Source organism: Haliotis asinina, chromosome 2, assembly GCF_037392515.1.
Source record: "Haliotis asinina isolate JCU_RB_2024 chromosome 2, JCU_Hal_asi_v2, whole genome shotgun sequence".
Classification (NCBI taxonomy): Eukaryota; Metazoa; Mollusca; class Gastropoda; order Lepetellida; family Haliotidae; genus Haliotis; species Haliotis asinina.
Genome location: NC_090281.1, coordinates 48,716,426 through 48,743,529, shown reverse-complemented (window position 1 = coordinate 48,743,529; position 27,104 = coordinate 48,716,426). Strand labels below are relative to the sequence as shown.

The window sequence follows — 27,104 nt, the reverse complement described above, 5'->3', positions numbered from 1 at the left end:
CTAAGTAGGTGAGGTAAATTTGTGAGTGACACGTTCCACATGTGTATTAATTGTCATGTGAACGAAAACAATAAATTTGACAAAGCTACCACACAGATGCATGATTGTTTTTTCAACTGCCCGCAGTAAATACATGCCTATTTTTGACCCTAATTGAAACAGAAAGCTATTGTTTGCAGAATTTAATGAATAAGAGTTGTTCAGTCATATTTTAAGGCACACAGAAGATCATTCTCACGTTGAAAAGGGTAAAGTTCTCTAAACCAACATTTTCCTGGTACCAACGAATGCTGATTTAGAGAAACAGCTGAAAATACTTTAGTCTGTAGTCTCAGTCCTTGACTGATACTAAACAGCCAGATATGCAGTTGCTAAGGCTTGCCTTGCCAAAGTGGAAGACATGATTATGTAAGTCAGCCATTGATATTGTATTATTATTTGATCATTAGTCATCTTGACAGCGACCTATCTTCGTGTTATTTGATCATTAGTCATCTTGACAGCGACCTATCTTCGTGCTATTTGATCATTAGTCATCTTGACAGCGACCTATCTTCGTGTTATTTGATCATTAGTCATCTTGACAGCGACCTATCTTCGTGCTATTTGATCATTAGTCATCTTGACAGCGACCTATCTTCGTGTTATTTGATCATTAGTCATCTTGACAGCGACCTATCTTCGTGTTATTTGATCATTAGTCATCTTGACAGCAACCTATCTTCGTGCTATTTGATCATTAGTCATCTTGACAGCGACCTATCTTCGTGCTATTTGATCATTAGTCATCTTGACAGCGACCTATCTTCGTGTTATTTGATCATTAGTCATCTTGACAGCGACCTATCTTCGTGTTATTTGATCATTAGTCATCTTGACAGCGACCTATCTTCGTGCGGATGTTGGAGTCTGTGAGTTCATTCAGTTGCTTCTGTTTCTTTGGAATATTGCTTTCTCTAGCCCCATCATTGGAGATTCAAACGTCAGGGAGACAATGGCTGCTACAGCATACGATATCCCCATGTTGCCCAGGAAACAGTAGGCCTGAAGTAGAGACAGAAAGTGGAATGCTTGCATAAACAACCTCGTATCTTGTTGCTAATAGAATGCTATACCAACCTATCTGAACATCTGAATCCCCAGGACAACCCAGGGACTACGTACAACTCTGAATATTTCCATCAAGCTTCACACAGGTAGGTCAACCCAGAGGACCATGTACCTGTCTGAATATTTACATCAAGCTTCACACAGGTAGGTCAACCCAGGGGACCATGTACCTGTCTGAATATTCCCATCAAACTTCACACAGTAGGTCAACCTAGGTGACCATGTATCATTCTGAATACTCCCATTAAGCCTCACACAGGTAGGTCAACCCAGGTCACTATGCACATTTCTGAATATTTCCACTGAGACCCAGTTTTGTACATCAAACACGCTACACTCACCATGTTAAGGTCTGAGACGTAGAATAGCTGCCGCTGTGAGAAGTAGTACAGCTCCATGATGACAGGATGAACCAGGTAGGTGCAGTATGTGAGGCGGCTCAGAGGAATGAAGGCTTCCCAGGACAACAGGGTGTTCACAAAGCCTGCACACAGACAGTTTCATTCAGTACTCAAGTCACCTTCACAGTGCTCAAGCCACCTTCACTCACCTCAATACCTGCATACACAGTTTCATTCAGTACTCAAGTCACCTTCACTCACCTCAATACCTGCACATAAACAGTTTCATTCAGTACTCAAGTCACCTTCACTCACCTCAATACCTGCATACACAGTTTCATTCAGTACTCAAGTCACCTTCACTCACCTCAATACCTGCACATAAACAGTTTCATTCAGTACTCAAACCACCTTCACTCACCTCAATACCTGCACATAACCAGTTTCGTTCAGTACTCAAACCACCTTCACTCACCTCAATACCTGCACATAACCAGTTTCATTCGGTACTCAAACCACCTTCACTCACCTCAATACCTGCATACACAGTTTCATTCAGTACTCAAGTCACCTTCACTCACCTCAATACCTGCACATAAACAGTTTCATTCAGTGCTCAAGCCACCTTCACCCACCTCAATACCTGCATACACAGTTTCATTCAGTACTCAAGTCACCTTCACTCACCTCAATACCTGCACATAAACAGTTTCATTCAGTACTCAAACCACCTTCACTCACCTCAATACCTGCACATAAACAGTTTCATTCAGTACTCAAGTCACCTTCACTCACCTCAATACCTGCACATAACCAGTTTCATTCAGTACTCAAGTCACCTTCACTCACCTCAATACCTGCACATAAACAGTTTCGTTCAGTACTCAAACCACCTTCACTCACCTCAATACCTGCACATAAACAGTTTCGTTCAGTACTCAAGTCACCTTCACTCACCTCAATACCTGCACATAAACAGTTTCGTTCAGTACTCAAACCACCTTCACTCACCTCAATACCTGCACATAAACAGTTTCGTTCAGTACTCAAGTCACCTTCACTCACCTCAATACCTGCACATAAACAGTTTCATTCAGTACTCAAGTCACCTTCACTCACCTCAATACCTGCACATAACCAGCTTCATTCAGTACTCAAGTCACCTTCACTCACCTCAATACCTGCACATAAACAGTTTCGTTCAGTACTCAAACCACCTTCACTCACCTCAATACCTGCACATAAACAGTTTCGTTCAGTACTCAAGTCACCTTCACTCACCTCAATACCTGCACATAAACAGTTTCATTCAGTACTCAAGTCACCTTCACTCACCTCAATACCTGCACATAAACAGTTTCATTCAGTACTCAAGTCACCTTCACTCACCTCAATACCTGCACATAAACAGTTTCATTCAGTACTCAAGTCACCTTCACTCACCTCAATACCTGCACATAAACAGTTTCATTCAGTACTCAAGTCACCTTCACTCACCTCAATACCTGCACATAACCAGTTTCGTTCAGTACTCAAACCACCTTCACTCACCTCAATACCTGCACATAAACAGTTTCATTCAGTACTCAAGTCACCTTCACTCACCTCAATACCTGCACATAAACAGTTTCATTCAGTACTCAAGTCACCTTCACTCACCTCAATACCTGCACATATACAGTTTCATTCAGTACTCAAGTCACCTTCACTCACCTCAATACCTGCACATAAACAGTTTCGTTCAGTACTCAAACCACCTTCACTCACCTCAATACCTGCACATAAACAGTTTCGTTCAGTACTCAAGTCACCTTCACTCACCTCAATACCTGCACATAAACAGTTTCATTCAGTACTCAAGTCACCTTCACTCACCTCAATACCTGCACATAAACAGTTTCATTCAGTACTCAAGTCACCTTCACTCACCTCAATACCTGCACATAAACAGTTTCGTTCAGTACTCAAGTCACCTTCACTCACCTCAATACCTGCACATAAACAGTTTCATTCAGTACTCAAGTCACCTTCACTCACCTCAATACCTGCACATAACCAGTTTCGTTCAGTACTCAAACCACCTTCACTCACCTCAATACCTGCACATAAACAGTTTCATTCAGTACTCAAGTCACCTTCACTCACCTCAATACCTGCACATAAACAGTTTCATTCAGTACTCAAGTCACCTTCACTCACCTCAATACCTGCACATATACAGTTTCATTCAGTACTCAAGTCACCTTCACTCACCTCAATACCTGCACATAAACAGTTTCATTCAGTACTCAAGTCACCTTCACTCACCTCAATACCTGCACATAACCAGTTTCATTCAGCACTCAAGTCACCTTCACTCACCTCAATAACTGCACATAAACAGTTTCGTTCAGTACTCAAACCACCTTCACTCACCTCAATACCTGCACATAAACAGTTTCATTCAGTACTCAAGTCACCTTCACTCACCTCAATACCTGCACATAAACAGTTTCATTCAGTACTCAAACCACCTTCACTCACCTCAATACCTGCACATAAACAGTTTCATTCAGTACTCAAGTCACCTTCACCCACCTCAATACCTGCACATAAACAGTTTCGTTCAGTACTCAAGTCACCTTCACTCACCTCAATACCTGCACATAACCAGTTTCATTCAGTACTCAAGTCACCTTCACTCACCTCAATACCTGCACATAAACAGTTTCGTTCAGTACTCAAACCACCTTCACTCACCTCAATACCTGCACATAAACAGTTTCGTTCAGTACTCAAGTCACCTTCACTCACCTCAATACCTGCACATAAACAGTTTCATTCAGTACTCAAGTCACCTTCACTCACCTCAATACCTGCACATAAACAGTTTCATTCAGTACTCAAGTCACCTTCACTCACTTCAATACCTGCACATAAACAGTTTCATTCAGTACTCAAGTCACCTTCACTCACCTCAATACCTGCACATAAACAGTTTCATTCAGTACTCAAGTCACCTTCACTCACCTCAATACCTGCACATAACCAGTTTCGTTCAGTACTCAAACCACCTTCACTCACCTCAATACCTGCACATAAACAGTTTCATTCAGTACTCAAGTCACCTTCACTCACCTCAATACCTGCACATAAACAGTTTCATTCAGTACTCAAGTCACCTTCACTCACCTCAATACCTGCACATATACAGTTTCATTCAGTACTCAAGTCACCTTCACTCACCTCAATACCTGCACATAAACAGTTTCATTCAGTACTCAAGTCACCTTCACTCACCTCAATACCTGCACATAACCAGTTTCATTCAGCACTCAAGTCACCTTCACTCACCTCAATACCTGCACATAAACAGTTTCGTTCAGTACTCAAACCACCTTCACCCACCTCAATACCTGCACATAAACAGTTTCATTCAGTACTCAAGTCACCTTCACCCACCTCAATACCTGCATACACAGTTTCATTCAGTACTCAAGTCACCTTCACTCACCTCAATACCTGCACATAACCAGTTTCATTCAGTACTCAAGTCACCTTCACTCACCTCAATACCTGCACATATACAGTTTCATTCAGTACTCAAACCACCTTCACTCACCTCAATACCTGCACATAAACAGTTTCATTCAGTACTCAAGTCACCTTCACTCACCTCAATACCTGCACATATACAGTTTCATTCAGTACTCAAACCACCTTCACTCACCTCAATACCTGCACATAAACAGTTTCATTCAGTACTCAAGTCACCTTCACCCACCTCAATACCTGCACATAAACAGTTTCGTTCAGTACTCAAACCACCTTCACTCACCTCAATACCTGCACATAACCAGTTTCATTCAGTACTCAAGTCACCTTCACTCACCTCAATACCTGCACATAAACAGTTTCGTTCAGTACTCAAACCACCTTCACTCACCTCAATACCTGCACATAAACAGTTTCGTTCAGTACTCAAGTCACCTTCACTCACCTCAATACCTGCACATAAACAGTTTCATTCAGTACTCAAGTCACCTTCACTCACCTCAATACCTGCACATAAACAGTTTCATTCAGTACTCAAGTCACCTTCACTCACCTCAATACCTGCACATAAACAGTTTCATTCAGTACTCAAGTCACCTTCACTCACCTCAATACCTGCACATAAACAGTTTCATTCAGTACTCAAGTCACCTTCACTCACCTCAATACCTGCACATAAACAGTTTCATTCAGTACTCAAGTCACCTTCACTCACCTCAATACCTGCACATATACAGTTTCATTCAGTACTCAAGTCACCTTCACTCACCTCAATACCTGCACATAAACAGTTTCATTCAGTACTCAAGTCACCTTCACCCACCTCAATACCTGCACATAAACAGTTTCGTTCAGTACTCAAACCACCTTCACTCACCTCAATACCTGCACATAACCAGTTTCATTCAGTACTCAAGTCACCTTCACTCACCTCAATACCTGCACATAAACAGTTTCGTTCAGTACTCAAACCACCTTCACTCACCTCAATACCTGCACATAAACAGTTTCGTTCAGTACTCAAGTCACCTTCACTCACCTCAATACCTGCACATAAACAGTTTCATTCAGTACTCAAGTCACCTTCACTCACCTCAATACCTGCACATAAACAGTTTCATTCAGTACTCAAACCACCTTCACTCACCTCAATACCTGCACATAAACAGTTTCATTCAGTACTCAAGTCACCTTCACTCACCTCAATACCTGCACATAAACAGTTTCGTTCAGTACTCAAGTCACCTTCACTCACCTCAATACCTGCACATAACCAGTTTCATTCAGTACTCAAGTCACCTTCACTCACCTCAATACCTGCACATAAACAGTTTCGTTCAGTACTCAAACCACCTTCACTCACCTCAATACCTGCACATAAACAGTTTCGTTCAGTACTCAAGTCACCTTCACTCACCTCAATACCTGCACATAAACAGTTTCATTCAGTACTCAAGTCACCTTCACTCACCTCAATACCTGCACATAAACAGTTTCATTCAGTACTCAAGTCACCTTCACTCACCTCAATACCTGCACATAAACAGTTTCATTCAGTACTCAAGTCACCTTCACTCACCTCAATACCTGCACATAAACAGTTTCATTCAGTACTCAAGTCACCTTCACTCACCTCAATACCTGCACATAACCAGTTTCGTTCAGTACTCAAACCACCTTCACTCACCTCAATACCTGCACATAAACAGTTTCATTCAGTACTCAAGTCACCTTCACTCACCTCAATACCTGCACATAAACAGTTTCATTCAGTACTCAAGTCACCTTCACTCACCTCAATACCTGCACATATACAGTTTCATTCAGTACTCAAGTCACCTTCACTCACCTCAATACCTGCACATAAACAGTTTCATTCAGTACTCAAGTCACCTTCACTCACCTCAATACCTGCACATAACCAGTTTCATTCAGCACTCAAGTCACCTTCACTCACCTCAATACCTGCACATAAACAGTTTCGTTCAGTACTCAAACCACCTTCACTCACCTCAATACCTGCACATAAACAGTTTCATTCAGTACTCAAGTCACCTTCACTCACCTCAATACCTGCACATAAACAGTTTCATTCAGTACTCAAACCACCTTCACTCACCTCAATACCTGCACATAACCAGTTTCATTCAGTACTCAAGTCACCTTCACTCACCTCAATACCTGCACATAAACAGTTTCATTCAGTACTCAAACCACCTTCACTCACCTCAATACCTGCACATAAACAGTTTCATTCAGTACTCAAACCACCTTCACTCACCTCAATACCTGCACATAAACAGTTTCATTCAGTACTCAAGTCACCTTCACTCACCTCAATACCTGCACATAAACAGTTTCATTCAGTACTCAAGTCACCTTCACCCACCTCAATACCTGCATACACAGTTTCATTCAGTACTCAAGTCACCTTCACTCACCTCAATACCTGCACATAAACAGTTTCATTCAGTACTCAAACCACCTTCACTCACCTCAATACCTGCACATAAACAGTTTCATTCAGTACTCAAGTCACCTTCACTCACCTCAATACCTGCACATATACAGTTTCATTCAGTACTCAAACCACCTTCACTCACCTCAATACCTGCACATAAACAGTTTCATTCAGTACTCAAGTCACCTTCACCCACCTCAATACCTGCACATAAACAGTTTCGTTCAGTACTCAAGTCACCTTCACAGTACTCAAGTCACCTTCACTCACCTCAATACCTGCATACACAGTTTCGTTCAGTACTCAAGTCACCTTCACTCACCTCAATACCTGCACATAAACAGTTTCATTCAGTACTCAAGTCACCTTCACCCACCTCAATACCTGCATACACAGTTTCATTCAGTACTCAAGTCACCTTCACTCACCTCAATACCTGCACATAAACAGTTTCATTCAGTACTCAAGCCACTTTCACTCACCTCAATACCTGCACATAAACAGTTTCATTCAGTACTCAAGTCACCTTCACAGTGCTCATGTCACCTTCACTCACCTTAATACCTGCACACACACTGTTTCATTCAGTACTCAAACCACCTTCACTCACCTCAATACCTGCACATAACCAGTTTCATTCAGTACTCAAGTCACCTTCACTCACCTCAATACCTGCACATAACCAGTTTCATTCAGTACTCAAGTCACCTCCACAGTACTCAAGTCACCTTCACTCACCTCAATACATACAAATACACTTATGCACAACATTATACAAGCTAATGCTAAAAACACTGACTAATCTAACAAAGGTAAAATCTGGTTCATCCACACTTCAAAAACATCACATGTATCTGAGCCCTTGAATCCAATATTCAAAGACCTGCACTTCAGTTGGAGGAAAAGAAGCCATGTTCCAATCACATTATTATTGTTTATCATTGCACTGGGAGTGAGATAGCTGAGTGATTTAAGTGTTTGTTCATCACACCAAACACCTGGATTCCATTCCCCACGTGGGTACAATGTGTGGAACCTATTTCTAGTGTTCCTTGTTGTGATATTGCTGGAATATTGCTAAAACCAGCGTAAAACTAAACTCATTCACTCTATATATCTGACATCTCTCTGTGTGAACATATGACATCCCTGTGGTATTTCGCATAAAACAACAACTAGATCATATAATGTTTTGTTTCAAGACTACTGAACTTAAATTCAATTTAAGGTAGATGAATAGTCGGTCCTGTCTTCTCACCTCCATTTCCTGTGGCACAGGCGATGATCACCCAGGCAACACCCACAGCCCAGGCTGTGCGGGCAACCGTGTTGTACAGAGCTGCCACGGAATGGCTCAGTTTATGTCCATGTGAATCGCCATCAAGGCCATATAGCACCGCCAGACATATCGCTGCTGCTGACGCCCATCCAAGAAGGCACAGGAACTGAAACATGACATTCAGCATCTTGACGAATCTACTCAAGTGTGAGGAGGGCAAGGATGCCATTTAAATAGTTTGGTATTTCACAAGAACGAGTAAAGGACCTTCCCAATTTTCAATACTTAAGTATTTAATAGTTCACTCAGGATCCATTTCCTGAGTTTGCACTAATTTGTGATGCATTTTAGACTAGACCCTCACACTCGCAATAAACTTGAGCCTCATTCATTTCAGGATTTACACTATTTCACAGTTAGATGAAGATTCTCACCTTGTTCATCCTGATCTTGCACTTGGTTCTGTACAAGATGTAACCAGCGAGCAGACCAATGATATAGGGCCCCATCCGACACCATGGTTTAAAATAGTACTTTGACATATAGTACTCACTCCTGCAAAAATGGAAAGTCAACTTCTTTGTGATCACAGTGCACAGGAACAGAATGTTTCAAATAATTCACCTGATACAAAATTGGTTCCAATATAAACATACCTTTTTACAACATTACATTACTTATACACTTCCATGATAAACTACGAGAGTTCATGTTGTTTTAAGTCATGCTGTGTGCATCTTAAAGGTGAATCTGTCCAGTAGTTACATCTTACTATGTTTTTCAATACCTGTACTGAAAAAGTGGGTGACAATCTGTGCAAAACCAGACTGGTCTGATAAGTTTTATGTACTTGAAAACAGAACCAGTTATGTTTGTAATTGTATTATTCTCTTTGTTGCTATAAGGCCAGACAATACATACATTTACTTGTAATAACTGTTGAGGTCTTGGTAAATTTAAATAAATATAACATTACTATAATATCAAATGGAAAATGTATATTATACAACACTCAGAAAGTGCAAGTGAGTTTAGTTTTACGCCACACTCAGCAATATTCCAGGTATATGGTGCTAGTCTGTAAATAACTGAGCCTGGACCAGACACTCCAGTGAGTGACACCATGAGCATCAACTATGACTCACACATCATCCTGTTAGTCGCCTATTACGACAAGCTTGGGATACTAAAAATAGTATATTCACATGATGTATTCTACTTGTTTTCCAAAGATTTTCTCCTCAAATTCACACCCAAGGGCTAGCTGGTTTGTGATACCCAGAGTCTGATTATTTCCTACTTACCCTGGGGCCTGAGTCAAAAACTCACTGACGCCAGCAGGGATGGAGTAGTAGCTTGTGATCACACCGGTAGTGATGAGTGTCGCCAGAAGGAACACTCCGGCAGCAATGGCACCAAACACAGGAGAACTGCAACATTAGGGTTTTAACTGACACAGAACCTATACACCTAAAAGTTATGATCAGACAGAAAAAATTCTGCAGTTGGAATTCCCTGAGATCAGTGCCAGAATTCTTCACAATTACTTGTGTTTTAACTTAAACTACAAATTCTCATTGATAATAATAATACTTCATCGCCCAAAAGTTCCGTAACAAATTGTAGTCTGCAGGCTTCAACCGAGCACAACATTAATAACATTCTCTGCTCCTCTATTTGATAAAGTTTACACAACCTGCCATTTGTGCCATTTGACCTCCCGGGTCATACATATGCAGAGTAGGTCAGGTCAAGCTGAACAAGCTATAGTGTGTGGGTATTTAATGACACCTTAATGATATCAATATTGTATCAAGATACCTGATGAAGGGATACCTAGGTATGGGACATTAGTGTCAATATCAAGGAATATGAGCAGTCAGGACAAGCATGTGTGTTCTTAACAGCTAGTCCAAAGTCCACATGTGTTAATAAAAGTCAATATGTAACTGAAATGGCCTTGATAGACATACATAGCTCAGTAGACAAAACATGTACTCACAAATAGAGAGGCACAAATATAAGAGGACTGAGAACATAGAACTGCATGTCGTTTGCAAGGTACCAAGCCCATCCCATGCACTGAAAATAGATTATGACAATTAAACATTTTCCACAAACAATCAATCAGGGTCCTGTTATAGTGCTTGACAAGTTCATACTACAACTGGTTTGGAAAAAGAGTTTAACGGACAGACAGATGTACAGACAAAAGATGGGAGGAGAGCTGGTCACAATTGTTTCAAATGACAAATTCTACCCATGAAGATCCATGCTTGCCGTAAAAGGCGACTAACTGGATCTGGTGGTCAGGCTCACTGACTAGGTTGAGACATGTCAACACTTCCCCATCATGTATATCGCTGCTGATGTTGATCACTGGTCCAGACTCAATTATTTAAAGACCACCACCATATAGCAAGAATATAGCTGAATGCAGCATTAAACCAAAAACCCAGCAATTCATGTCTGAGCAGATTAGGAGTTTCATCTTAAAAAATTCTGAAACGCTGTCAAAAGCTTGATGTTTTAGATACTCCTCATCAAATGCTATTGAGCTGAGTTAATACGCTTTTCCAATAATTCAGGAGAGTTACCTGCTTATCGTCTCGGACAATGTTCTGCAGGTACAACATGTTCACCCAGAAGTTGGTCTTACAAGATGGGTCGTTGCCTGTCTGGGGGAAAAATGGACCACTTCCCCAATACTTGAAGAGTGGGACATATACCATGATGAACAACATGTAAGGTGGAGTCAACCTGAAACAGTGGACACATACCATGATCAACAACATGTATGGCAGAGTCAACCTGAAACAGTGGACACATACCATGATCAACAGCATGTAGGGCAGAGTCAACCTGAAACAGTGGACATCTACCATGATGAACAGAATGTAAGGTGGAGACAACCTGAAACAGTGGACATCTACCATGATGAACAGCATGTAGGGCAGAGTCAACCTGAAACAGTGGACATATGTATACCATGATGAATAGCATGTAAGGTGGAGTCAACCTGAAACAGTGGACATATGTATACCATGATGAACAGCATGTTGGGTAGAGTCAACCTGAAACAGTGGACATATGTATACCATGATGAACAGCATGTTGGGTAGAGTCAACCTGAAACAGTGGATGCATACCATGATGAACAACATGTAGGCGGAGTCAACCTGAAACAGAGGACATATACCATGATGAACAGCATGTAGGGCAGAGTCAACCTGAAACAGTGGACATATACCATGATGAACAACATGTAGGCGGAGTCAACCTGAAACAGAGGACATAAACCATGATGAACAACATGTAAGCGGAGGTACCTGAAACAGTGGACATATATCATGATGAAAAGCATGTTGGTCGGAGTCAACCTGAAATAGTGGATGTATACCATGATGAACAGCATGTTGTGTGGAGTCAATTTGAAACAGTGGGACATATACCATGATGAAAAGCATGTAGGGCAGAGTCAACCTGAAACAGTGGACATCTACCATGATGAACAGTATGTAGGGCGGAGTCAACCTGAAACAGTGGACATATGTATACCATGATGAACAGCATGTTGGGTAGAGTCAACCTGAAACAGAGGACATATACCATGATGAACAACATGTAGGCGGAGTCAACCTGAAACAGTGGACACATACCATGATCAACAACATGTATGGCAGAGTCAACCTGAAACAGTGGACACATACCATGATCAACAGCATGTAGGGCAGAGTCAACCTGAAACAGTGGACATCTACCATGATGAACAGAATGTAAGGTGGAGACAACCTGAAACAGTGGACATCTACCATGATGAACAGCATGTAGGGCAGAGTCAACCTGAAACAGTGGACATATGTATACCATGATGAATAGCATGTAAGGTGGAGTCAACCTGAAACAGTGGACATATGTATACCATGATGAACAGCATGTTGGGTAGAGTCAACCTGAAACAGTGGACATATGTATACCATGATGAACAGCATGTTGGGTAGAGTCAACCTGAAACAGTGGACATATACCATAATGAACAGCATGTTGGTCGGAGTTAACCTGAAACAGAGGACATATACCTAGATGAACAGCATGTAGGGCAGAGTCAACCTGAAACAGTGGACATATACCATGATGAACAACATGTAGGCGGAGTCAACCTGAAACAGAGGACATAAACCATGATGAACAACATGTAAGCGGAGGTACCTGAAACAGTGGACATATATCATGATGAAAAGCATGTTGGTCGGAGTCAACCTGAAATAGTGGATGTATACCATGATGAACAGCATGTTGTGTGGAGTCAATTTGAAACAGTGGGACATATACCATGATGAAAAGCATGTAGGGCAGAGTCAACCTGAAACAGTGGACATCTACCATGATGAACAGTATGTAGGGCGGAGTCAACCTGAAACAGTGGACATATGTATACCATGATGAACAGCATGTTGGGTAGAGTCAACCTGAAACAGAGGACATATACCATGATGAACAACATGTAGGCGGAGTCAACCTGAAACAGAGAACATATACCATGATGAACAACATGTAAGCGGAGGTACCTGAAACAGTGGACATATGTATACCATGATGAACAGCATGTTGGGTAGAGTCAACCTGAAACAGTGGACATATACCATAATGAACAGCATGTTGGTCGGAGTTAACCTGAAATAGTGGATGTATACCATGATGAACAACATGTTGGGCGGAGTCAACCTGAAACAGTGGGACATCTACTATGATGAAAAGCATGTAGGGCGGAGTCAACCTGAAACAGTGGATGTATACCATGATGAACAGCATGTTGGGCGGAGTCAATCTGAAACAGTGGGACATATACCATGATGAACAGCATGTAGGGCGGAGTCAACCTGAAACAGTGGATGTATACCATGATGAACAGCATGTTGTGCGGAGTCAATCTGAAACAGTGGATGCATACCATGATGAACAACATGTTGTGTGGAGTCAACCTGAAACAGTGGATGTATCCCATGATGAACAGCATGTTGGGTAGAGTCAACCTGAAACAGTGGACATATACCATGATGAACAGCATGTTGGTCGGAGTTAACCTGAAATAGTGGATGTATACCATGATGAACAACATGTTGGGCGGAGTCAACCTGAAACAGTGGGACATCTACCATGATGAAAAGCATGTAGGGCGGAGTCAACCTGAAACAGTGGATGTATACCATGATGAACAGCATGTTGGGCGGAGTCAATCTGAAACAGTGGGACATATACCATGATGAACAGCATGTAGGGCGGAGTCAAACTGAAACAGTGGATGTATACCATGATGAACAACATGTAGGCGGAGACAACCTGAAACAGAGGACATATACCATGATGAACAACATGTAAGCGGAGGTACCTGAAACAGTGGACATATGTATACCATGATGAACAGCATGTTGGGTAGAGTCAACCTGAAACAGTGGACATATACCATAATGAACAGCATGTTGTGAGGAGTCAATCTGAAACAGTGGATGCATACCATGATGAACAACATGTTGTGCGTAGTCAACCTGAAACAGTGGATGTATACCATGATGAACAGCATGTTGTGCGGAGTCAATCTGAAACAGTGGATGTATACTATGATGAACAACATGTTGTGCGGAGTCAATCTGAAACAGTGGATGTATACCATGATGAACAACATGTAGGGCGGAGTCAACCTGAAACAATGGATGTATACCATGATGAACAACATGTTGTGCGGAGTCAATCTGAAACAGTGGATGTATACCATGATGAACAACATGTAGGGCAGAGTCAACCTGAAACAGTGGATGTATACCATGATGAACAACATGTTGTGCGGAGTCAACCTGAAACAGTGGATGCATACCATGATGAACAACATGTAGGGCGGAGTCAACCTGAAACAGTGGATGTATACCATGATGAACAACATGTTGTGCGGAGTCAACCTGAAACAGTGGATGCATACCATGATGAACAACATGTAGGGCGGAGTCAACCTGAAACAGTGGATGTATACCATGATGAACAACATGTAGGTCTAAACATAAACCTAGAAGAACAAGAACAAAACTGGTTGATGTCTCTCTCGCACACAATTTCTGCACATAATTCGTTTTCAGTATAAAGTATAGATTTTCTTGTGGCATATATGAGAGAATACAACTTTATATTTCTTCCTCAAAAAATGTCCTCCATCACTTCAAATGACAAGCTGTTAGACCAAACATGTCAACCTCACCTCCAGTATCTATGGAAGTAGAACATGAACCAGTTGATACGACCTTCACCTTTCTTCAGCTCCTTCAGTGCCAGATATGACACCAGAAGTCCACTGAAACACATGACCACATTTTCATGGACAACACAGTCATCTACACTGTTTTTCATGAGAATTAAGTTCACTTTAATCTTTCTAGGGGAGAAATACTTTATAATCCAACATCACAGTATACAGAACCACTGTTTTGTCTTTTGAAAAAATGCATAAGCAATTTGGTCTGTTTGGGGCAGAAATGACTGTGAAAATCTTTGAATATCGCATTCACACTTTCAGTCAGAAAAGCTATACTAAATATTTCATGAAGCTCAGGAGGTCTTATTACATGAAATAAAAATATCCAAGGGAGATAATCATTCCCCATAAATGAACAACACTACTAAATACAAACTGCATTGACAACCATTTTAAGCTCATGCATAAAGTTCATGATTGGTTCTTTCAGCATGGTAACCTCCCAGATAGCTTCCACCATTGGCCTAACATAAGTGATGATGTTGTCCCAATGATGTCCCAATGTCGGAACACAAACTGGGCACTGTGAACAAAGTTCGACTGAATAACATACCTGAGAAGGAAAAACGTGTCCACAGAGACAGAAGCGTTATCAATGGCATCGAATGTCCACCGAGTCACCAGGTTTGGTAATTCTGATATATTTGCTGGAATAAAACAAAACAAAGTGTTTATCAAATTCACCTCAGTCTCATCATCTGTCAGTTCTAAACCCAAAATGGGATACTCTTTTCTTCAGTCGAAGGAAAGCTTTATCTGAATACTGCACAACAGACATGACTTGCTTCAAAGAAGGAAGGGATGTTGAGGCAACCTTGCAGTTAAAATATTTGTTCATCATGCTGAAGAGCCAGGTTTCATTCCCTGTATAGGTACAGTGTGGTCTCTGCCATGATATTGCTGGAATACTGCTAAGTAATATATAATAATAAAACTAAACTCACTTGCCCATTCACTGATTGAAGGGACCCGTGAAGGTCTGGGTTAGAAAAGGCCTTCAGCAACCCATGCTTTGCCATGAAAGGCAACTATGCTTGTCGTAAGAGGTGACTTGGTGACTTGGTTGACACATGTCATCCATTTCCAAATGCATAGATTGATGCTCCTGTTGTTGATCACTGGATTGTTTGGTCCAGACTCAATTATTTACAGACAGCTGCCATACAGCTGGAATATTGCTGAGTGTGGTGTAAAACTCAACTCATTCACTCACTCACTCACTGAAGGCCACTGGCCTCACGATGTATAAGGGTTAAGTACCAGAATAGAGTATTTGTTGCCTTAATACAAATACTAACAGAAATAACAATTTTGATCTTGCTAGTTGAACTTTTGAGACTTTGATGAATGAGACATAAAACAAGCAAACTCAACATACCAAATGTTGTAAGCCCGAAGAAGTAGGTGTGTCCGAGTATAACCCATGACATGCTGATGAAACGGATCCCATGCACTGCCCGCAGACTGTCTGATGACTGCTTGGTACTGAGCAGCTTGCTCCCATTAGTGTACACTGAGAATGCAAGAATCATCTTGCCACAAACACCTGCAACACAATATCACACTTGTGAACACCAAGAACACCTGAATCACCTTGGCGCCAACACCTGAAACACAATATCACACTGGTGTACACCCAGAATGCCTTTATCATCTTGCCATGAACACCTGCAACACAATATCACACTGGTGCATGTACACCCAAAATACCTGAACCATCTTGCCACCAACACCTGCTACATTAACCAATCAAATATATCATCCATTATTACCCAACCATAAAAAAACACTATCATCAATCACCAACCAATGACAAAACATCCACCACTAATCACAAACCAATCAATTTCATCATCTGTCACCAACCAATCAAATACAACATCCATCACCAACCAATCACAAAATCGAATCATCAGTCACCAACCAATCACATAAGACCCACCTGGAGAGTACAGGTCATCTCCCTGCCTGAGGATGTGTTCAGTAAGCAGTGGGGTATGTTCCCCTGAAGACAGACTGCTGCCAGATTGTCCCAGTACATCAGTGCTGTATTTACTGTTACTGGACACAGGGTTCTTCAGTTCCTCAGTTTTCCACTTGGGCATCTGGATGTAGACTATGTCAAACGCTGTCCCGGTCAACAAGAGGAGGCCAAAAATAGCCAACACAACGCTGGAAAACAAAGAGAAAAAACCAATTACAGATAAAGATCATTTTGCATCAATAATACAGATAAAGATCATTTTGCATCAATAATACAGATAAAGATCATTTTGCATCAATAATACAGATAAAGATCATTTTGCATCTATAATCTGTTAACATGGTTATAATAACATACTTACATGACCACAGAAGCAGCAGAGTCAATGGGCAAATCCCTCTCCTTGCAGCTCACTGAGCTTACGGTCAAGTTGGGGTTTATTTCCTTAAGGACTGAAACATTTATTAAACAAAAGTGATAACAACTTTGCAAATAAAAAATGTTTACTCAGGATAAATCTTCCCTTGACAAACTAATGCTGTTGCTGATGTTCAATCTTACTTAGCAGGCTTAGAACATGTGTTCTAAGACAGAACATGTCTGTTCCATACTGACTGATCCACAATGAAAGGGTTTGTTTCAGATCATTTTGTGAAACATAAGTGAGAAGTACTTATGATAAATTGATTATTTGAAATGAATGTTCATGACTTGACTGGGAACAGTTGCTTGAGTTCAAATCCACTTCATGCTTCCGGAAACAGAAACAGTTGTGAAAATGCATTTTTCTCATTACATAGAAAGGCAACCCTGACAATGAAAATCCATGTAACTTTGTGAGTTTTTTCCGTATAATGCATGTGTATTGAGAGCTCAGCAGCCTGTCTTAAACATGAGATGACTGAATGTATAGCAACGTGCAGATGCTCTGGAACTCCTTGAAGCTGGTATTTCACAAAATGTTGTTGCTAGGTGCCTTAATGTCAAACATTAGCCATCTTGTTAGTCATCAATAGATGACAAAGAGTGTTACTGAGCACCCTTTATCAGGACGGCTTCCTCTTATGACAGCCAGACAAGATCAACAGATGTGATTGGCGCACTTTCGAGATTGCTTCAGAGAGGCAGTAGCAATGATTGGTAGCCAATGATTGGAAGAAGGATCCACTTTCAACAGCCATTCAACACCTGCGACAGGCCAGACTTAACAGTCAACGTCTACTAACAATGTACCATTCCAACATGACAACACCTGTCCTCATACCGTCAGGGTGACACAAGCATTCATGCAGCAAGCTGGACATAATGTGATGAACTGTCAGCTTATTCACCAGATCTAATCCCTTTTGGACATTTGTGGGATGAACTGGTGAGATGTGTTTATCGATGTCAGCCACCGTCAGCCACTATCTCAGATCTTACACTGGTGTGGCAGCAAGAATAGGGAACATTCCTAGAGCACTGCCCCATCGTCATCATATCTGTGTCAGGGTGAATGGAGGATGACAAGATGCTGACAGTGTTGAAAGGGGTGAACTTGTTTGACCTCATCTGTATCACTCACACTGATATGCAATTGTTTTCAAAACCACAATCATTGCTAATTACCTATGTCTTAAACTGGAAATGATTTTGCATCTAAACCTCTGTTTTTTGTCACTATATCCCACATCAAAATCAGTGTCATAGCCGGTCAGTATGTTTATAAAAAAATATAAAAAAATAAAACATAATGAAAAGGAGCCTTTCTTCAAAAGCTCTGGAAATCTAGACTTGCCACATTTTATTGACATGCATGGGCTTTCTTGGATATATCTGCAGCAGGGTCGGTATGACAAACTAATATATAAACATATACCAAAATAGTTCTTGCACATGTTCTTAATACAAAAAGTTTCAAATGATTTCTTGCCTGTTGCTATCGCAAGAAACAAATATATATATATATTAACAATATATAAAAGCATCAAAAATAATAATGACGTAACTGCAACCAACCTCCATTGAGAATAATCGCGACATCCATATCACTGCAGGAGTCTGGGAAACACGTTCCAAGTTCCACCACCATCTGTATAGCAAGGAATGCAGTGATTACATTTCTCTTAATCTTGGAGTGATAGAAATAAAGCAACTGTTCGTGTATACTTCTTTCACAGAGAGGATTGTTTCCTATACCATTCCTAACACAGGGTGTTTATGAACTAATCATCTCACTTGTAATGCCACAAGATGGTATGCTCACCTGTGGTCTCACAGAATGGTATCCCCATCACCCGTGTTGCCACAGGATGATATACACAACTCACCTGTGCTGTCAAAGGATGGTATGCATATCTCATGTGTGCTGTCACAGTAAGGTACACGCATCTCACCTGTGCTGTCAAAGGATGGTACGCACATCTCATGTGTGCTGTCACAGTAAGGTACACACATCTCACCTGTGGTGGTATAGTATGGTATGCAGGACTCATCTGTCATGTCAAATATGGAAAGCACTAATGCACCTCAGGTGTCACAGTATGGCATGTACATCTCTCCTGTGTTGTCAAAGAATGGTATGCACATCTTACCTGTGTTGTTGCTGGATGGCATGTACATCTCTCCTGTGTTGTCAAAGAATGGTATGCACATCTTACCTGTGTTGTAGCTGGATAGCATGCACACATCTTACCTCTGTTGTTGCAGGATGGAATGCACATCTCACCTGTGTTGTCACAAATATGCACAACTCACCAGTGGTGTCACATGATGGTATGCACAACTCACCTGTGGTGTCAAAGCACGGGATGCCAAGCAGTACTGACTCTGGAATGGCTCTCTCATCCCTGTGGAATTGTCTGGTATCACCTTGATGCTGTTACACTCATCATATGATCCCAACCAGTGTAGCTGGTACTGCAGTAGATTACTGCCAGGCTTGCCAAATGAGTCCAGAACTTCAAAGAACAAAACAGGTTGATGGAGCTTGGTTGCTTTGTTGTTTATGGAGGAGAAGGGTTGTAAATAATTGAGTTTGGACGATGCAATCCAGCAATCAACAGTGTCAGCACTGATCTACGCGATTAGGATGCGACGTGTGTCAACAAAGTCAGCAAGCTATGTCTTTCAAGAAGAATGGGTTGCTGAAGACCAATTCTAACCTCACATCTTCACTGGTCAGGTAGATGAAGACTCACAAAGTATCCTCAGGTGTCATATACCACCTTCTCATTTGACAAGTTTTATCACACATGTAATGATCTAGATTTGGAATAAAACTCGGAAAATACAAATTAGCTTTCTACCACTATTATAAGTGGTCACAAAACTCTGAGGTCAAAACTAGGACAGCATTTTTATAAACACAAAAGCACAGGGGCTTGTATTGCTGAAAACAATACGTCCTGGGTCAAACAAACCTACACTGATATCCATACACATATAACGAAGGAAAGGGATGTAACACGCACAAAGCTGTCAAACACCCCACTCTCGATTATAGGTGAATTCTGGGTGGGACACTGAGGAACATTGAGCCACAATCCCTACTGAAATAAAGCCTGATAAATTCCCTTTCGAATGAATCCAAAATCATCAAAATCTGTGCACTATGTACCAAGTAACTTTGCTTGGAACTCGGCAAAAGACAACTTTTTTATTTGTACGCCATTAAGCTGCATACGAAAACCATTGCCTCTTGGGGAAGAAATATGATGTATTTCACTTTAAAACACTTGATCGGCGATAAACACAACATTACCATAATCGCTAGATATTCCGCTTTCGTTCTACAACCTCTGGAATGAAATAGGTTATTCTTTCACCTGCAATACACGACTTTATTGGGAAATTAGCGGTATCGAGTGATTGAATCCACCATGTTTGTCCTTCACCCTCAATAGGCTCGCACCAACATGATATATCGCACCACAAAATAAAAATACATGTAATACTCATGTTATATTTTGACCAATCAGAGAGCAGCTCGTCGTCCACTTACACTGGAGTGCCCATCTGTCTCTGTCTATTATCCCCTCCACCAGATGTACAGTGTCGTTTGAACATTGGGGAGTTATCTCCTCTGGAATCTCTGCAAATGTCTCCAGATAGCGGGTACTTGCTGCGATCACATCTTTCTGGGTTATCCCTGAAAAATCACCAAATTCCTGTTCACAACCATACAACTGCTATACACCCCACGCGCTCACCATACACACATTCACTGAAAGGTTAATATATCAAAAACTCTGGAAAAGTGTTCAGCGGTAGAAATAATAGTGGTAGAAAGCTAACAAGATTTATGTCATGATCATGGTACAGTGTGCAAAACACTGTGGTTAGTAATAATCTGGTCCGGTCTGTAAATCTCCAAAGTCACTGGCCTGACTAGCTAGTGAATTTTCATGTGGTTATTTTGTAAATATATCACTCTCTCTGACTTGTTAACTTATAACACACTTTTAAATCCTGCAAGATTATCGTCTGATGAAAACATTCATCATATTAGGAGCTTAATGATGAAACTCGTGTCTACTTTCAACTTTTGGACTAGTGAATAATTCTGTGGGCTATTAACATTCAGTTGTATCTATCTCGACAGGCTTGCAAAATTTGGAAATGTTTTGTACACTGTTATGGTGCATGACGTAACCTGCTGTGACGTCATTTGACAACAGAACTGATGATGGTCCATTGTTAAAGGAATCAGCGGTCCATTGTCACTTGCAGCAGCCCACTCATTTCTGATAACTGGAGGGCGGTTTCATGATATTTCCGTCCATTTTAGATATAACACTATGACTTTTTCATCATTGTGATATTTAGTCAGTGTGTACAAAGTAAAAGTGTTTGCGATGGCATAAGTTCAAGGAATGATATGCTTAACCTTTGACCTAGAGGAACTTTGACCTGTTTAAAAATGAAATTCTTTCATGAAAAAACAGGGTAAAATGAGTTGAATTAGAATTGGGATAGCTGTACTGACACTGTTTGATGCATTGGGGATGTATACTGATGGTTATATAGAGTTATCCCCTAGTATATCATAGTCAAAGAACAGTGTCCTAAGTGGTGACAGGTAGTAAAAAATGTAGTACTTGCTTGTCATAACCTAAATCAAGTACCTAAGAGTTGCTCACTTCAGGTCAGCTGATAACAGTTACGTCTTATTTACAGACTACACCCTGCTTGTATCAGCTGCTTAAAATATATATGTGAATAATTACCTTCATTATTGCAGCAATGTCAAAACTGCAAGTTTGGAAAATCTAAAAGGAGTAAATGAGTTTGGTTTTATGCTGCACTCAGCAATATTCCAGCTATTTGGCGTCAGTCTGTAAATAATCAAGTCTGGACCAGATAATCCAGTAATAACATCGATCTGTGCAACTGGGAAGCGATGACATGTCAAGGAAGTCAGTAAGCCTGGCCACCTGATCCCAACAGAGTCATCCTTTATGGCAAGCATGGGTTGCTCAAGGCCTATTCTACGCCAGATCTTCATGGGTAAAATCTAAAAGTACTTCAAATAAGCCCATAAGTCCAAATCGACTAGCACATGCTGCTAAATATGTTAAAGACTTAAGTGAAACACAAGGAGGCTGGTTGGTTGTTTTGTTGTTTAACAAAGCAATTACTGCAGCAATATTTCAGCTATATGGTGGTGGTCTGTAAATAATTTAATCTGAATCAGACAATCCAGTGATCAACAGCATGGGCAGTGATCTCAACACAATCTGGGACAAAATGATGTATGTCAACCAAGTGGGTGAGCCTGACCACCCCATCCTGTTAGTTATCTTTAACAGCAAGCATGGATGCTGGAGATCAATCTTAAGTTGTAACCCTGATCTTTACTGATCTAAACAACACACGGAGACAAGTCAGGTAAATATATCACAAATGTGATATGAAGTGATGAAGACATAATTGGTTTTCGAATATCTGAACATAACTTGGAATATTAAAGGAACACCGATCTATTAGCTTCAATCTGGCAGTGTAACAGTACCACTGCCATCTTGGTCTCTTCAGATACGATCTGACGCAGCTGAGGGAATGTGTGAGTTTAGTTTTACGCCACACTCAGCAATATTCCAGCTACATGATGGCAGTCTGTAAATAATCGAGTCTGTACCAGACAATCCACTGATCAACAGCATGAGCACCGATTTGCGCAATTGACCGATGACATGTACCAACCAAGTCAGCGAGAAAGCCCACCCAATCCCGTTAGTTGCCTCTTACGACAAGCATAGTTGCCTTTTATGGCATGCACGGGTTGCTGAAGGCCTATTCTACCCTGGGACCTACACGGGTGTGATTCAGCTGAACGTGACATGAGACTGAGCTGTTAACTGTAAAATCGGGTGGTTGGTTTGCTGCTTAACACCAATGGATTTAAACTTCGAGACACAATAATATGCACACCAAAAGGTGTGTTGATTAATTTTTCTTCAAGCCGACCAAAGGGGAAGGGAAGCCATCAGATGCCATTATTTTGAAATATCCCTGATGGTTCTAGTCTGTTTCAGTGAAGCATCCTTACTGAGCAAGCATTTTCGGATTTCAGTGGCGTTGGTGGCTTTGACGACATTGACTGATTTGGATATAATTTCTGGGAATTGAGAGATACATGCCTCAAATAACTTAATGGCCTGATAACACTAATACAACCTTAATTTAGAATATCAGCATTTTTCAGATTCATTTGCTTAGCATTCTGAAAAGAGTCTTTCCAAGAATACATGATACATTAATATTTTTATGGGTAACGACTTCTTTTTTATGTGAACTGCTGAAGAAAGGAGCATGAATTAGCTCTGAAACGGCATTTAAGTAACAAAAACAAAGTTTTTATTCATAAAACCACGTATTCATATTCATCCAACATCTAAATGCCTTTCAAAAAGTTTAAAAAGAATCTTTCCTCTTTATCTGTCATTGTTGGGAATTTCATCAATGCAAGTCATACATAACAAGTTTTCACAGGCCTTTCCACTGTAACATGTGGTGAATATTATCTGATTTAGAATTCATATAAATGAATATAAATGCACTACAATAAAAAGCTTGGCTGATTTTTTTAATGAAGTTCCCAAGTGCATAAAGCCAGAAAACATTATATGGTCCCTGATAAAACACAATAATAGAGTGAGTGAGTGAGAGAGTGGGTGAGTGAGTTTAGTTTTTTGCCACCCTAAGCAACATTCCAGCTATATGGTGGCAGTCTGTAAATAATTGAGTCTGAACCAGATAATCCAGTGATTGACAGCATGAGCATTGATCTGCACAAATGGGAACCAATGACGCGTCAACCAAGTCAGCGAGCCAGACCACCAGATCTCATTAGTCGCCTCTTACGACAAGCATAGTCGCTTTTCATGGCAAGCATGGGTTGCTGAAGGCCTATTCTACTCAAGATCTTCACGGGTCCTGAATTCAGAGCTTTACTTCCAGCAACATATACACTTAGAATACTAAGCCTAGAGTTTCTTTTGAATTCACATATTCTATAAATATAACAAAATTCAAGATTATCTATGAAGATGACGTTATTCGAGTGAGTGAATGAGTGAGTGAGTTTTTTGCCATCCTCAGCAATATTCCAGCTATATGGTGTCAGTCTGTAAACAACTGAGTCTGGACAAGACAATCCACTGATCAACATCATGAGTATCGATCTAGTCGGTGAGCCTGACCACCCAATCCATCAGCTGCCTCTTACAACAAGCACAGTCAATGCCTTTTGTGGCAAGCATGGGTTGCTGAAGACCTATTCTACATTGGATCTTCACGGGTACACAATAAATTAGATCTGATATGCTAAGAGATATAAATAAACACTATGAACTCGATGGTGTACACTGATTTCCATGTTCTTTCATTTCTACATTTGTGTACCATGAGTCACTAGGAGTGGAAGAAGATTAAACTAAGATAAACTTCTTTCCTTTTAGAAGTATTATAAAATAAAGTTGGACAAATTTTGAGGCCAGTTGTATGCTCGCCACAGCAAAGATTGCTAGCCAGTTGAGATTTCTGGGCAATCTCTGTGTGTCAAGGTTTTAATTAATGGTCACATGCAACATACACAAAACTCTACTTTGCTGATTCTGATACTTTCCCGTATGGACTGACAATAACAAATTATTCAAAAAGCAAATTTATCGCATAACACATCTTATAAAACAACAAGAAAAAATATTGCACTTTTGATTTGCTATTGGATGCTTACAATTTTGTTCATTTGAACAAATGATAATTGTGTTTTAATGATGGGTTGCATCCATTTAGCTACCAGCTTTTCAGGATCTTCTTCTAACAACTAACATACCTTCAATGCGTTCAAGCGTGTCTTCAAGTCTATTAACAAGCTCCACATCGTTAATCCTGTCAACTCCATTAAAAACCCGATTCACGATTTCGTTGTATGACTTCGGATGACAGGTGCCCGTTGTTAAGATTGTCATTAAGAAACATGCAGTAAGAAGTGCGGAAACATAATAGAAGTGTCCACCCGTGGAGACCATCATTACCACCTACTGTTTGATGTGCATATCCTTGTCAGCGAAACCTTGAGTTTGTGGACCGGTAAGATATAGTGTCACTGCCCTGTCATTAGCATGTGATATTATTGTCGTTATCGGTTGTGTTCACACACACGTGATGACACTACTGCACCCCTGCCGAAATAGGACGTGCTTGTTTACTTGATTTTTTTTATCAAACCGGTTTGGGAATTTAGAATTCTGATTGGCTCTTGTGGTGGTGTATCCAATGAAACGACGAGAAACTCGGACTGTCCCAGTTGAACGTTCGATTGCCCCGAAAACACACCTGTGAGCAGATCGAGTCACTGTAGACGCTATTATACTGAGCCTCTTATGTTATCGAAACCGAATTCCTTAGCATTTTTTTTATTTCGGATTTGCAAATTATTTGACTGAAACGATTTTTATCGGGGACCAGATGTATATGGATCGTCGTAGAAACATCACTCACTCATTTTCGTTAATAGTGTAAAGCAAGATTAATGTCTCACGCTTCAAAATACGAACAGTTAATCTTAACAGCACACCGAGAGATTGCATAACTGGCAGTAATGCGCACAACCACTGTTTATTCGTCTATTGGCCCTTTGGACTAGCCGACAAATCACAGTGACATAAACTCTCTGTCATATACATTTGTCATACTGTCCCAATTGTAAAACTGCATGGCTTTGCTTCATGGCTGTTATACACGGAGACCAAATATTATATAATGTATGTATTATATGGTCTCTGGTCGGACTGTGCACAGTAATAAACATACATATATGATTATGTCACTGTCAATATATATAAAATGGGATTCACTGAGGCTTCAGACATATGTCCAGTTGTTTGGCAAATGAACTGACTAAGAAGACTGATAAAGAGGTTCAAAATGAAGTGACTTAAAACATATTAAACACTAAATTTGGGCTGGCAAAAAATTAAGATTAAAATTAACTCTCTCGACTTGCGTTGCACGCTTTAGGCTGCTTTTATTAATATAACAATACTGCAGCAAAATCACGACGGGGGACACCAGAAATGTACTTCGCACATTGTATCCATGTGTGGAATCGAACCGGTATCTTCAGCTTGACGAGCAAACGCTTTAACCACTAGAATCCGTGAAGATCTGGAGTAGAATAGGCCTTCAGCAACCATGAAAAGTGACTATGCTTGTCGTAAGAGGCGACGAATGGAATCAGCTGGTCTGGCTCGCTGACTTGGTTGACACGTCATTGGTTCCCACTTGTGCAGATCAATGCTCATGCTGTCAATCACTGGATTATCTGGTCCAGAGTCGCTTATTTACAGACTGCCACCATATAGCGGAATATTGCTTAGGGTGGCGAAAAACTAAACTCACTCACCCACTCTCTCACTCACTCACTCTATTATTGTGTTTTATCAGGGACCATATAATGTTCTATGGCTTTATGCACTTGGGAACTTCATTAAAAAAAATCAGCCAAGGGTTTTATTGTAGTGCATTTTATATTCATTTATATGAATTCTAAATCAGATAATATTCACCACATGTTACAGTGGAAAGGCTTGTGAAAACTTGCTATGTAT

The 27,104-nt window shown here is 40.6% G+C and overlaps 1 protein-coding gene across 1 annotated transcript; it reads right to left on the bottom strand.

The window, feature by feature from the left end:
- Window positions 1–463: 463 nt before the first annotated feature.
- Window positions 464–25,526, bottom strand: LOC137272609 (nose resistant to fluoxetine protein 6-like). Its single transcript, XM_067805003.1, has 16 exons — window positions 25,328–25,526; window positions 20,993–21,139; window positions 19,780–19,949; window positions 19,009–19,081; window positions 17,372–17,462; window positions 16,969–17,198; window positions 16,405–16,572; window positions 15,580–15,673; window positions 14,973–15,065; window positions 11,323–11,485; window positions 10,728–10,807; window positions 10,030–10,155; window positions 9,160–9,280; window positions 8,705–8,891; window positions 1,452–1,594; window positions 464–1,044 (listed from the first exon to the last, which is right to left on the bottom strand). The coding sequence occupies exons 1-16, from the start codon at window positions 25,524–25,526 to the stop codon at window positions 922–924; spliced, it is 2,208 nt and encodes a 735-aa protein (XP_067661104.1). The 3' UTR covers window positions 464–921.
- Window positions 25,527–27,104: the final 1,578 nt, after the last annotated feature.

What these genes read in the sequence shown, in the direction of transcription:
- LOC137272609 (XM_067805003.1), bottom strand. Translation starts at nt 25,526, where the DNA reads ATGATGGTCTCCACGGGTGGACACTTCTATTATGTTTCCGCACTTCTT. An exon ending in CCCGTGCTTTGACACCACAG is followed by an intron (nt 19,082 to 19,779) that starts GTGAGTTGTGCA and finishes CTTGCTATACAG; the next exon opens with ATGGTGGTGGAACTTGGAAC. An exon ending in ATATTTGTGCCTCTCTATTT is followed by an intron (nt 10,156 to 10,727) that starts GTGAGTACATGT and finishes CTAATGTTGCAG; the next exon opens with TTCTCCTGTGTTTGGTGCCA.